The sequence below is a fragment of the Pongo pygmaeus genome, chromosome 13 (assembly GCF_028885625.2).
Source record: "Pongo pygmaeus isolate AG05252 chromosome 13, NHGRI_mPonPyg2-v2.0_pri, whole genome shotgun sequence".
Classification (NCBI taxonomy): Eukaryota; Metazoa; Chordata; class Mammalia; order Primates; family Hominidae; genus Pongo; species Pongo pygmaeus.
The window spans coordinates 119,504,213-119,517,144 of record NC_072386.2 but is presented as its reverse complement, the minus strand read 5'-3'; the positions used below and the strand labels follow the sequence as shown (position 1 = coordinate 119,517,144).

At 51.8% G+C, this 12,932-nt stretch overlaps 1 protein-coding gene across 19 annotated transcripts in view; it reads left to right on the top strand.

Annotated features, from left to right (window-relative positions):
* The window catches only part of KYAT1 (kynurenine aminotransferase 1), a 46,919-nt gene extending 34,550 nt beyond the window's left edge, over window positions 1-12,369 (top strand). For 10 of the 19 annotated variants that reach the window (XM_054501140.2, XM_054501138.2, XM_054501137.2 and 7 more), the window contains 12 exons: window positions 133-191; window positions 2,734-2,881; window positions 7,185-7,334; window positions 7,415-7,501; window positions 7,739-7,867; window positions 8,630-8,750; window positions 9,417-9,493; window positions 9,621-9,710; window positions 9,822-10,008; window positions 10,087-10,166; window positions 11,655-11,741; window positions 11,838-12,369. In XM_054501140.2, the coding sequence (XP_054357115.1) occupies window positions 139-191; window positions 2,734-2,881; window positions 7,185-7,334; window positions 7,415-7,501; window positions 7,739-7,867; window positions 8,630-8,750; window positions 9,417-9,493; window positions 9,621-9,710; window positions 9,822-10,008; window positions 10,087-10,166; window positions 11,655-11,741; window positions 11,838-11,897 (1,269 nt within the window). In that variant the 5' untranslated portion in view covers window positions 133-138 and the 3' untranslated portion in view covers window positions 11,898-12,369. Of the gene's footprint in view, window positions 1-26; window positions 192-2,733; window positions 2,882-5,002; window positions 5,111-7,184; window positions 7,335-7,414; window positions 7,502-7,738; window positions 7,868-8,590; window positions 8,751-9,416; window positions 9,494-9,620; window positions 9,711-9,821; window positions 10,009-10,086; window positions 10,167-11,654; window positions 11,742-11,837 lie in introns of those variants that run through there. The other 9 variants (XM_063650395.1, XM_063650391.1, XM_063650392.1 and 6 more) reach the window with 6 other exon arrangements.
* Window positions 12,370-12,932: the final 563 nt, after the last annotated feature.

Below are 12,932 nucleotides of genomic sequence, written 5' to 3'. Positions count from 1 at the left end.
TGATCTCTTCCCCCTCCTGGGAGCAGACAGGATGGCGCTGTGGCCTGAAAGCAGCTGTCCCTCCTGTGTGCAAGCTCAGACCGCTGCACCCAGACAGATTCCATCTCTGACCTTCCACTTGTTCGTCTCCAGCTCACCATGGCCAAACAGCTGCAGGCCCGAAGGCTAGATGGGATCGACCACAACCCCTGGTGAGCCAGCTGGGCTGGGGAGGTGTGTGGGTGTCCCCTCGGGCATGGGTTGGCCATCCCTGGGTTTACAGCAACTCAGTAGTACCCCGGATGGTGGCAGTACACAGACTGCCAGATTCCAGCCATAGCTCAGGAGAGGCAGGGCCCGAGGGAGTAGGCTTGGTTCAAATCTCAGCTTTCTCCTGCATGACTGTGGCACTAGGACAGGTGACATACCTGCTCTGAGCCTCATCTCCCCAGCTGCAAAATGAAGAATTATACCCACCTGGAGAGCGTTGGGGAGGAGAAAGTGAAATGCTGTTCAAAGCCATTCTACCCAGGCACTAGGCTAAGGCCTTTCCAGGGATGACTCTTTCTCACTTGGTATAGAGTCACATAAAGTAAGATAAGCAAGTAAGATACAGTCAGCTTTTAACCAGCATTTGCAGAGGTTGATATTGTTTTCTTTTTTGACTTGTTTTATTTTCATTTTATTTTTGAGATGGAGTTTTGCTCTTGTTGCCCAGGCTGGAGTGCAATGGCACTGTCTCGGCTCACTGCAACCTCTGCCTCCTGGGTTCAAATGATTCTCCTGCTTCAGCCTCCAAGTAACTGGAATTACAGGCATGCAACACAATGCCCAGCAAATTTTTTTTCTTTTATTCTTCCCCCCAAGACAGAATCTCACTCTGTCACCCAGGCTGGAGTGCAGTGGCATGATCTCGGCTCACTGCAACCTCCCCCTCACAGGTTCAAGCAATCTCCTGTCTCAGCCTCCCAAGTAGCTGGGATTATGGGCGTGCACCACCATGCCCAGCTAATTTTTTTTTTTTTTTTTTTTTGTATTTTTAGTAGAGATGGGATTTCACCATGTTTGCCAGGCTGGTCTCGAACTCCTGACTACGTGATCCACCTGCCTCAGCCTCCCAAAGTACTGGGATTACAGACATGAGCTGCTGCGCCTGGCCCTAATTTTTATATTTTTAGAGATGGGGTTTCACCATGTTGTCCAGGCTGGTCTCAAACTCCTGACCTCAAGGGATCTGCCCACCTCGGCCTTCCAAAGTGCTGGAGAATAGAGTCGTGAGCCACCGGGCCCAGCCAAAAATGACACATTTTAGACATATTTATTGGTATGCAAATTCAACTCAGCCAGGTCTTGACTCTGCTCCAAACTAGCCCCAAACCACATACCAGCCTCTTCATCCAGCTTCCTAGCCTTTCTCCCATCTGGAGAGGTGGCCAGCAGGCAGGGCCAGAACAGAGGATTATGGGTCCAGAGATGATGTGTGCCTGGGCTGGTGGGGCCCTGTTCTGCCCAGAGTAGGGTCAAGAGCATAAAACTTTGCTTGAGATGGAAGTAGAAAGGCTGGCTGGCTGTACCTTGTACTAGCTGGGAGGCTTTAGGCAAGTCACTCCACTTCTTATCCCCACAGTGGTCCAGGAACAAGACGTGCCTCACAGGCCATTGTGAAGGTTATATGAGCAGAGCGTTTAACTGTGGTGTTGACGAATCCAAGGAGGAGTCATGCAATCTATACAGGGGTTCTCAACTAGTATTTGGAAAGAATAGAGTAGGATAGGACAGGACAGAAAATACTGCAGCAGATTGCACCAAGAAGGATGAAGCTTCCATTCCATGTTTGTGCTCCACAGGGTTGATGATGCAAAGGTGATTTCTTGGCCAGTAGTGGTGGCTCACGCCTGTACTGCTAGCACTTTGGGAGGCCAAGGTGGGTGGATCACCTGAGGTCAGGAGTTCGAGACTAGCCTGGCCAACACAGCAAAACCCCATCTGTACTAAAAATACAAAAATTAGCTGGGCGTGGTGGCGGGTGCCTGTAATCCCAGCTACTCGGGAGGCTGAGGCATGAGAATCGCTTGACCTCGGGAAGTGGAGGTTGCAGTGAGTTGAGATTGCACCACTGCACTCCAGCCTAGGGGACAGAGAGAAACTCTGTCTAAAAAAAAAAAAAAAAAAAAAGATGATTTCTTCCTATGGGTCATGGAAGAACTTGGAAAGCCCCTGGGCTGATTCCTGCGATTAGCAATGTGCCTGACTGACCTAATCTTAATGCAGGGGACCAGCTGTGACACTCAGGCAGATCTTCAGGCCAGGACAGCTGCTGGTTGTCTAGTTTTTGTTTTTCTTGTGTGTGTGTGTGTGTGTGTTTTTGTTCTTTGTTTTTGTTTTTTTAAGACAGAATCTCACTCTTGTTATCCAGGCTGGAGTGCAATGGTGCGATCTCGGCTCACTTCAACCTCCGGTTCCCGGGTTCAAGTGATTCTCCTGCCTCAGCCTTCCAAGTAGCTGGGATTACAGGCCCCCGCCACCGTGCCTGACTAACTTTTGTATTTTTAGTGAAGACAGAATTTCACCATGTTGGCCAGGCTGGTCTCAAACTCCTGACCTCAGGTGATCCGCCCACCTTGGCCTCCCAAAGTGCTGGGATTACAGGCATGAGCCACCGCTCCCGGCCGGTTGTCCAGTTTTTCTAAACAGGCTGAAGTCCAGGTCACCATGGAGGGCTGGGCTGGTGCTGATTCTCCGTTTGTTACCCAGGGTGGAGTTTGTCAAACTGGCCAGTGAGCATGATGTCGTGAACTTGGGCCAGGGCTTCCCGGATTTCCCGCCCCCAGACTTTGCCGTGGAAGCCTTTCAGCACGCTGTCAGTGAAGACTTCATGCTCAACCAGTACACCAAGGCATTTGTGAGTCTCCCTGTCTCTCCTGGAGGCACTGGGGGAGGAAGGGGACAGGGCTTTCTGGACATCAAGCCCACACAGGCGTCAGGCTTCAGGGGACAGAGCCAGGGGATTCTGTGTGACCATAGTTCAGTGTTTACTGAGTGTATGCTCTGTCCCAGAGCCTTTGCCTCATGGTCTAGTGGGGATGGCAGACAAGAAGCCAGTAACGACAGGCAGTTGATACATGCTGTGATGGAGGAGGATGGGATACCGCGCGGGTAAGAAAGAGGGAATGAAACCTGGGGAGGGGGCTGGAGAGATGCACGAAGACTTGCTGGAGGAGGTGACACTTAAACCAAGTCCTGAAAGACGAGCTACTGATTGGATTACACAATAAATCCAAACGTTTTCCGGAAAGGACCACATAGTAAATATGTGACACTGCTTGGATTAGAACAGTGGTTCTTTTTTTCTTTTTCCTTTTTGAGACAGGGTCTCACTCTGTTATCCAGGCTGGAGTGCAATGGTGCAATCATGGTCCACTGCAGCCTTGACCCTGCCAGGCTCAAGTGGTCCTCCCACCTCAGCCTCTGGAGTAACTGGGACTACAGGTGTGCATCACCATGCCCATCTAATTTTATTTATTTATTTATTTATTTATTTATTTATTTATTTATTTATTTTTGAGTCAGGGTCTCACTCCTGTCACCTAGGCTAGAGTGTAGTGACATGATCACGGCTCACTGCAGCCTCTACCTCATGGGGCTCACATGATATGCCATTTCCTGGGGCTCATGTGATCCTCCCACCTCAGCCTCTAGAGTTGCTGGGACAACAGGGGTATACCACCTTGCCCAGCTAATTTTTTTGTATTTTTTGTAGAGACAGGGTTTCACCATGTTGCTCAGACTGGTCTCAAACTCCTGGGCTCAAGTGATCCTGCCACCTCGGCCTCCGAAAGTGCTGGGATTACAGGCGTGAGCCACTGAACCCTCATTCTTTTTTTTTTTTTTTTTTTTTGAGATGGAGTCTCGCTCTGTCACCAGGCTGGAATGCAGGGGCGCAATCTCGGCTCACTGCAACCTCCGCCTCCCAAGTTCAAGAGATTTTCCTGCCTCAGCCTCCCGAGTAGCTGGGACTATAGGGGTGCGCCCCCACGCCCAGCTAATTTTTGTATTTTTTTTTTTAAGACAGTCTCGCACTGTCACCCCGGCTGGAGTATGGAGTGCAGCGGCACGATCTCGGCTCACTGCAACCTCCACCTCCACCTCCCAGGTTCAAGCCATTCTCCTGCCTCAGCCTCTTGAGTAGCTGGGATTACAGGCGCCCGCCACCATGCCCAGCTAATTTTTGTATTTTTAGTAGAGACGGGGTTTCACCGTGTTGGCCAGGCTGGTCGCGAACTCCCGACCTCGTGATTCGCCTGCCTCGGCCTCCCAAAGTGCTGGGATTACAGGCGTGAGCCACCGTGTCTGGCCATTTTTTGTATTTTTAGTGGAGACGGGGTTTCACCATGTTGGTCAGGATGGTCTCGATCTCTTGACCTTGTGATCCACCCACCTCAGCCTCCCAGAGTGCTGGGATTACAGGCGTGAGCCACCGCACCCGACCGCACTTATTCTTTTTAATGGCTGCATACTGTTCTGTTGCCTGGATGTGCCATAATTTATTTAAGCAGTTCTGCACTGATGGACTGCTTCTGCTCTCTCAGTATCATAAGCAATGCCACAGCAAATATCCCTGTGTGGACATCTTTGTATACATATGTATTTCTCTAAGATAAATTCCTAGAAGTAAAACTAGCAAAAGAAAGGCTATAAATATTTATAAATACACTAGGTGGATATTGTTAAGAAACAGTGTGTGCCTGTAATCCCAGCTACTTGGGAGTCTGAGGCAGGAAGATCGCTTGAGCCCAGGAGTTTGAGGCCAGTGCAACATAGTGAGATCCTGTCTGAAAAATAAATAAACAACGAAGTAAATAATTGCCCTCCAGTAAGGTTTACTCATTTACATCCCTGCCAATAGGCTGGTCTCAGAGCTGGTTGGAAAGTTCCTTCTTTGATCCAAAAAAAAAAAAAAAAAAAAATCATTTGGGTATGTATCTTTTTCTTTTCTTTCTTTCTTTTTTTTTTTTTTAACTAGAGACAAGGGCTGGGCATGGTGGCTCACACCTATAATCCCATCATTCTGGGAGGCTGAGGCTGGCAAATCACCTGAGGTCAAGTGTTCAAGACCAGCCTGCCCAACATGGTGAGATCCCATCTCTAATAAAAATTAGTTGGGCGTGGTGGCGGGCGCCTGTAATCCCAACTACTTGGGAGGCTGAGGCACAAGAATCACTTGAACCCGGGAGGCACAGGTTGCAGTGGGCTGAGGTGGTGCCATTGCACTCCAGCCTGGGTGACAACAACAACAACAAAATAGAGACAGGGTCTCCTTATGTTACCCAGGCTGGTCTCAAACTCCTGGGCTCAAGCAATCCTCCCACTTTAGCCTCCCAAAGTGCTGGGTTACAGGCATGAGCCACTGTGCCCAGCCTCATTAAATATTTTACCTCTTTCTTGTATGTTGCAATATTTTTCTCTTCCTGTTTTGACTTTGCTCATGGTGCCTTTTATTTTTATTTAATTAATTAATTTATTGTCTAAGACAGAGTCTCAATTTTATTACCCAGACTGGTGTGATCATAGCTCACTTCAGCCTTGATCTCCTGGGCTCAAGCAATCCTCCTGCCTCAGCCTCCCGAGTACCTGGGACTACAGGCACGTGACACCACACCTAGATAATTTTTTTGATTTTCCATCAGTAGAGACAGAGTTGCTCTGTGTTACCCAGGCAGTTCTCAAACTCCTGGCCTCAAGCAACCCTCCCGCCTCATACTCCCAAATGCTAGGATTACAGGCGTGAGCCACTGTGCCTGGCCTGTGCCTCTTGTTGTACAGAAAATTTTTATTTTTGTGTGGCCAAATCTGGTTTAGTGAGTTACTGAGTTAAAAGTTCTAGATAAAGTTTCAATCACTTGGCTTAGCCTTGAGTATTTTTGTTTTGTTTTGTTCGTTTGTTATTGTCTTTTTTTTGAGACAGAGTCTTGCTCTGTCTTCCAAGCTGGAGTGCAGTGGCGCGATCTCGGCTCACTGCAAGCTCCATCTCCCAGGTTCATGCCATTCTCCTGCCTCAGCCTCCCGAGTAGCTGGGACTACAGGTGCCCGCCACCACGCTGGCTAATTTTTTGTATTTTTAGTAGAGACAGGGTTTCACCTTGAGTATTTTATAAGTGTCCTCAGCAAACAAGTTTCTGGATCTAATCTTCCTCTCAAAAAGGGGTGCTTACAAAGCTGCAACGTGAGGTTCCTGACCCTCAACTGTGTGTGACTTTAGACAAGTAATTTCTTCTCTCTGGGTCTCTATTTTTCTACCTGTCAAATAGTGGGGATCAGGCCGGGCGCGGTGGCTCACATCTGTAATCCCAGCACTTTGGGAGGCCAAAGCAGGCGGATTACCCAAGGTCAGAAGTTCGAAACCAGTCTGGCCAACATGGTGAAACCCCGTCTCCACTAAAAATACAAAAATTAACCAGGCATGGTGGTGCGTGCCTGTAGTCCCAGCTACTTGGGAGGCTGAGGCAGGAGAATCACTTGAACCCAGGAGGCGGAGGTTGCAGGGAGCCGCGATTGTGCCACTGCACTCCAGCCTGGGTGACATGAGTGAGACCCTGTCTCAAAATAAATAAACAAATAAATAAATAAATAAATAAAAGCGTCTCCTGCAAAGCTGCTGGGAGGATCAAGTGGGCACAAACATGCTTCTTAAACTTACAGATGTGGAAAGAGGGGAGTTTCTGCTGCCTTGCGGGCTCTTGGACTGAGGTTCATGGAGGCAAGCACTTCCTCTGGTTCCCTACTAAATTCCTGCCCTGGGCTTCGGGCCTTGCACAGAACAGGCCCTACGGCAAATGCTGGTGGAGGAGATGGAGGAGCTTAGCACTGGATATCTGAGTCAGTGCACGCCTGGTGATTGGGACCCTGGAGTCTGGGGCCATATAGATCGTGTGACCTTTACCTCCTAGAGTACAGACGATCACAGTAGCACCTGCCTCTGGGTTTTTGAGAGGATGAGATCAAATAAATCCCACAAATAGCTTGGTGTGTAGAGGAATCCAGAGTGTTGAAAGCTGATCTATTCCACATCCCCTGGGGCCCAGGCTACCAGTACCTGACTTTGCCCCCAGGCCTGCTGCTGGAAGGTGCTAGAATTGCCTGGATACAGCTGGGCCGGAGGATGGGCCCAGGCTGAGCTGGACAGCTGACCCCTGCTGTCCTGGCAGGGTTACCCACCACTGACGAAGATCCTGGCAAGTTTCTTTGGGAAGCTGCTGGGTCAGGAGATGGACCCGCTCAGGAATGTGCTGGTGACTGTTGGTGGCTATGGGGCCTTGTTCACAGCCTTCCAGGCCTTGGTGGACGAAGGAGACGAGGTGAGTGGGCAAGACTTGGGCTGAGTGCGACTGAGAGGTCAGGGCCGTGCTGACTCCAGCTGATTTGACCCTTATATCAGGTCATCATCATCGAACCCTTTTTTGACTGCTACGAACCCATGACAATGATGGCAGGGGGTCGCCCTGTGTTTGTGTCCCTGAAGCCGGTAAGGATGCTAGGTAGAGGATGGATGGGCAGAGGGATCCAAGGCGTGGGCTGAGTTGCACCCTGGGAGTTGGAAAAGGAGGAAGGAAGTGAAGGAAGCCAGTTCCCCTAAGCTGGGAGGGCAGAGGGGAGGTGTGTGTGTTGGGATCCCAAGGGAGAGAAGGTGGGCATAGATGCTGGGGAAGACCTGCCTGTCAGGTGGGTAAGTGGTACCACCCCGTGCCACCTGCTCTTGCAGGGTCCCATCCAGAATGGAGAACTGGGTTCCAGCAGCAATTGGCAGCTGGACCCCACGGAGCTGGCCAGCAAATTCACATCATGCACCAAAGCCCTGGTCCTCAACACCCCCAACAACCCCCTGGGCAAGGTACTGGAGGGACCTCCTTCCCTGGCCCCCTGCGGACCTGGTCATGTCTCTTGCACTGTTACTGAGTTGCTGCTGTGGGACCTCCATTTCTTCATTTGTGTGTGGGAGGGCCACACACAATGAGCTCTGAGGACCAAGACTCCAGAGGTCCCAGGACAGGGGCAAGAATCCCCAGGGAAGGCCTGAGGGCTGGGACAGTGAACTGGGCTGGGAGCCACCATCACTTCCCAGTGACCCTGGAATAGTGACTATGCCTCTCGAAGTATCTCATCTGTAATGTGGGAACCTGAGGGAACTGACCTCACGGTCAGTGTTGCAGGGATCCAATGCGATGGTACAGAACAGCCCTTAGTACTGGACTTGGCTGTATTTGTCATTTATTTATTTTTTGGAGATGAAGTCTCGCTCTGTCTCCCAGGCTGGAGTGCAGTGGCGTAATCTTGGCTCATTGCAACCTTTGCCTCCTGGGTTCAAGCAATTCTCCTGCCTCAGCCTCCCAAGTAGCTGGGATTACAGGCATCCGCCACCATGCCCAGCTAATTTTTGTGTTTTTAGTAGAGACGGGGTTTCTCCATGTTGGCCAGGCTGGTCTCAAACTCCTGACCTCCAGTGTTCCACCTGCCTCAGCCTCCCAAAGTGCTAGGATTACAGGCATGAGCCACCGCACCTGGCCGCAGCTGTGTTCTTTAACCTCTCTGAGTAGGCCTCTGTGTTTGGGGACAGTCCCAGCTGCAGGTCTGTGCTCTCCTTGGACATCCGCAGGTGTTCTCCAGGGAAGAGCTGGAGCTGGTGGCCAGCCTGTGCCAGCAGCATGACGTGGTGTGTATCACTGATGAAGTCTACCAGTGGATGGTCTACGATGGGCACCAGCACATCAGCATTGGTGAGCCAAGCCAGCCTGGGGCCCCTCCCCTGCGCATTGGCGGGAGGGCCTTGACCCCACCTGAGAGTCAGCACAGGCCTGGTAGTTAGAACCCAGGGTTCAGAAGCCCTGCAGATCCTGTGACCTTTGTCTCCCAGAGTACACAGTGTCACAATAGCACCTGCCTCCCTGGTTGTGGAAAGGATGAGGTCAAAGAAATCCTATGCCGGGCACGGTGGCTCACACCTGTAATCTCAGCACTTCGGGAGGCCGAGGCTGGCAGATCACTTGAGGTCAGGAGTTTGAGACCAGCCTGGCCAACATGGTGAAACCCCGTCTGTACTAAAAGTACAAAAATTAGCTGGGCATGGTGGCGTGTGCCTGTAGTCCCAGCTACTCAGGAAGCTGAGGTAGGAGGATCACTGAAACCTGGGAGGCGGAGGTTGCAGTGAGGCAAGATGGTGCCATTGCATTCCTGCCTGGGCAACAGAGCGAGACTCCATCTCAAAAAAAAAAAAGAAAGAGAGACAGAGAGAGAGAAAGAAAGAAAGAAATTCTGCAAATAGCTTAGTATGTAGAGGAATCCAGGATGTCGAAAGCCTATGCATGTCCCCTGGGGCCCGGACCACCATCCTCCCCTGTCCCCTCACCCCAGTCTCAGCAGCTGTTCTGTTCGGCCTTGGGCAGCCAGCCTCCCTGGCATGTGGGAACGGACCCTGACCATCGGCAGCGCCGGCAAGACCTTCAGCGCCACTGGCTGGAAGGTGAGTTGCTGAGGGTGGGAGGTCACCACCCTCTGCAAATCCTTGGCAAGTGAGGTGGGCCTGGGAATGAAGAAGGCTTTAGCCAGGCCTGGAAGGACCTCCCCGCCTACCTGCGCCCCTGCTCCAGGTGGGCTGGGTCCTGGGTCCAGATCACATCATGAAGCACCTGCGGACCGTGCACCAGAACTCCATCTTCCACTGCCCCACACAGAACCAGGTGAAGAGGGGCAGGACGTCACGGGGGAGTGGGGGGACAACAAAAGAGCCCAGGCTGGTCCCCGCGTCAGGGAACAGCTGATCTATCTGTGTGTCCATCTGCCCTGCCTAGGCTGCAGTAGCTGAGAGCTTTGAGCGAGAGCAGCTGCTCTTCCGCCAACCCAGCAGCTACTTTGTGCAGTTCCCGCAGGCCATGCAGCGCTGCCGAGACCACATGATACGCAGCCTACAGTCGGTGGGCCTGAAGCCCATCGTCCCCCAGGGCAGCTACTTCCTCATCACAGACATCTCAGACTTCAGTGAGTGAGACTGGCCAGTCTGGGCAGGGGGCAGGGGCTGGAGGCTGCAGGGGGCTCAGTGTGGCCTCTGTCTCCCAGAGAGGAAGATGCCTGACTTGCCTGGAGCTGTGGATGAGCCCTATGACAGACGCTTCGTCAAGTGGATGATCAAGAACAAGGTGGGCTGGGCCTCTGCCAGGCAGCCATGTATGGTTTCACAGGTTGTGTGCTGCTCAAGGGTGCCCAGGCAAGAGGCTCCTGGGCTAGATCTTAGTCCAGCCTCTGCCGTGAACCTTGGGGCAGGGCTGTATCCACTTCAGAGAACGAGGAGCCTGTTTCTTTCTTTCTTTTTTTTTTGGTTGAGATGGAGTCTCACTGTCGCCCAGACTGGAGTGCAGTGGCGCCATCTCAGCTCACTGCAAGCTCCGCCCCCCAGGTTCACGCCAGTCTCCTGCCTCAGCCTCCTGAGTAGCTGGGAACACAGGCTACTTTTTTTTGCCCGGCTAATTTTTTAAATATTTTTAGTAGAGACGGGGTTTCAGCATGTTAGCCAGGATGGTCTTAATCTCCTGACCTCGTAATCCGCCTGCCTCGGCCTCCCAAAGTGCTGGGATTACAGGCGTGAGCCACCGCTCCCGACCTTTTTTTTTTTTTATTTTTTTGAGACAGAGTCTCACTCTGTCGCCTAGGCTGGAGTGCAGTGGCAAAGTCTCAGCACACTGCAACCTCCACCTCCAGGGTTCAGGCGATTCTCCTCCCTTAGCCTCCTGAGTAGCTGGGTAGCTGGGATTACAGGCATGTACAACCACGCCTGGCTAATTTTTGTATTTTTAGTAGAGACGGGGTTTCACCATGTTGGTCAGACTAGTCTCCAACTCCTGACCTCAGGTGATCCACTCCCCTTGGCCTTCCAAAGTGCTGGGATTACAGGCGTGAGCCACCATGCCTGGCCCGAGGAACCTGTTTCTAACTTGCACAGAGATGCTGTGTGGGCTGGCAGGATTTCCTGCCTCTTTGGATCTCCATCTTCCCATCTGTACTGTGAGGAGTTGGCCCATTAACTCTGAGTCCATCCAGGTTTGATCTGTGACTCTAAGGCTTTGTTCTCCTCTGGCTCTGCCTTGACCTGCTCCACGATCCTCCCTCTCTCAGCCTCCATCTGCCCTCTATACCCAGGGAGGGACTTGGAATGACGTTCTGGGATTCTTTTCTTCTGACTTTGTGTTTGTTTTTGTTTTGGATGGATTTTCTCTCTTTCGCCCAGGCTGCGGTGAAGTGGTGCAATCTCAACTCACTGCAACCTCCACCCCCGGGTTCAAGCAATTCTCCTGCCTCAGCCTCCCAAGTAGCTGGGATTACAGGCATGCACCACCACACTCCACTAATTTTTGTATTTTTGGTAGAGACGGGGTTTGGCCATGTTGGCCAGACTGGTCTTGAACTCCTGACCTCAGGTGATCCACTCGTCTCAGCCTCCCAAAGTGCTGAGATTATAGGCGTGAGCCACCGCACCTGGCCTTGTTCCTCTGACTGTGACGCAGCACTAGGTGCTGGATTGGAGCTAACTCTCCTTCCCCGCCTGGTCGTGGGAACCTCTCTGTCCCCTCCGGAGCCACGGCCTGCTGGGCCACGAGGCCGTATTGAGACATGTCCTTCCTCCTCACCAGGGCTTGGTGGCCATCCCTGTCTCCATCTTCTATAGTGTGCCACATCAGAAGCACTTTGACCACTATATCCGCTTCTGTTTTGTGAAGGTAAAGGGCAGGGCTGGGGGAGGAAAGACCTCACAGAGCTTCCCAAGGCCTGCTGGGCGCGTGGGGAGAGTGTAGGACTAATCTGTGCTGGCACAGGATGAAGCCACACTCCAGGCCATGGACGAGAAACTGCAGAAGTGGAAGGTGGAGCTCTAGCCCTGAAGTCACGCCTTGGCCCTGACATCCCCACATGCCCGCAGAGATCCTCTTTGAGTGTCTGTCTTTGTCCAGGTTTCAGACATTTCTAGGTTGGGGAAGATGCTATTGGGAAACCTCTTCTCTGTGACACGGAATGTTCTGGGTGGGAGCCGCCCTTCTTCATCTTAGAGAACCAAGTGCCTCCTGTCTGAAAGGTGAGGGTGGCCTGACCTGGGCCTCTCCCTGCCCTTCCGTAGGTGGGTTTTTAGGGTCTTGTGTTGCTTCTGGTCTCTCCAGGCTTGGCTGAGACCGACGGTAGAGTTCCACCATGTATCGATCACATCCCAGCCCTGCATGGCCCCTGCTAAGGCTCAGGCATAACCTCACCTTTCCTGGCCCATCTTGGCTTTGGGGAGTTGCCTTTAGACTTGAGTCCTCAAGCCACTCCTTTTTGTCCATAATAAAATGTTTAAGTTATTCAGATCCTTAATGGCTTCTCTCTGCTTCACACTCGTGTTGATGGCTGATCTAACTTGTTAAGAATGCCCAGGAGAACCTCAGACACCCCCACAACTTTGTACAAATGGTTACTGTAGTCACATAGTTAGTGGCACAACCAGGCCTAGAACCCAAGGCCCTCAAATGAATTCCTCACTATTAATCTTTGTTGTTGTTGTTGTTGTTGTTGTTTTTGAGACAGAGTCTCGCTCTGTCACCCAGGCTGGAATGCAGTGGCATGATCTTGGCTCATTGCAACTGACACCTCCTGGGTTCAAGCAATTCTCCTGCCTCAGCCTCCTGAGTAGCTGGGACTACAGGCACCCGCCACCACGCCCAGCTAATTTTTGTGTTTTTGTAGAGATGGGGTTTCACCATGTTGGCCGGGCTGGACTCAAACTCCTGACCTCAGGTCATCTGCCCGCCTCGGCCTCCCAAAGTGCTGGGATTATAGACGTGAGCCACCATAGCTGGCCTCTCATATTAATCTGATGGTAGCAGTTATTGGTGCTGGGTGTGGTGGCTGGGGTGGGGGTGTCATGTGTGTTTGTGTGT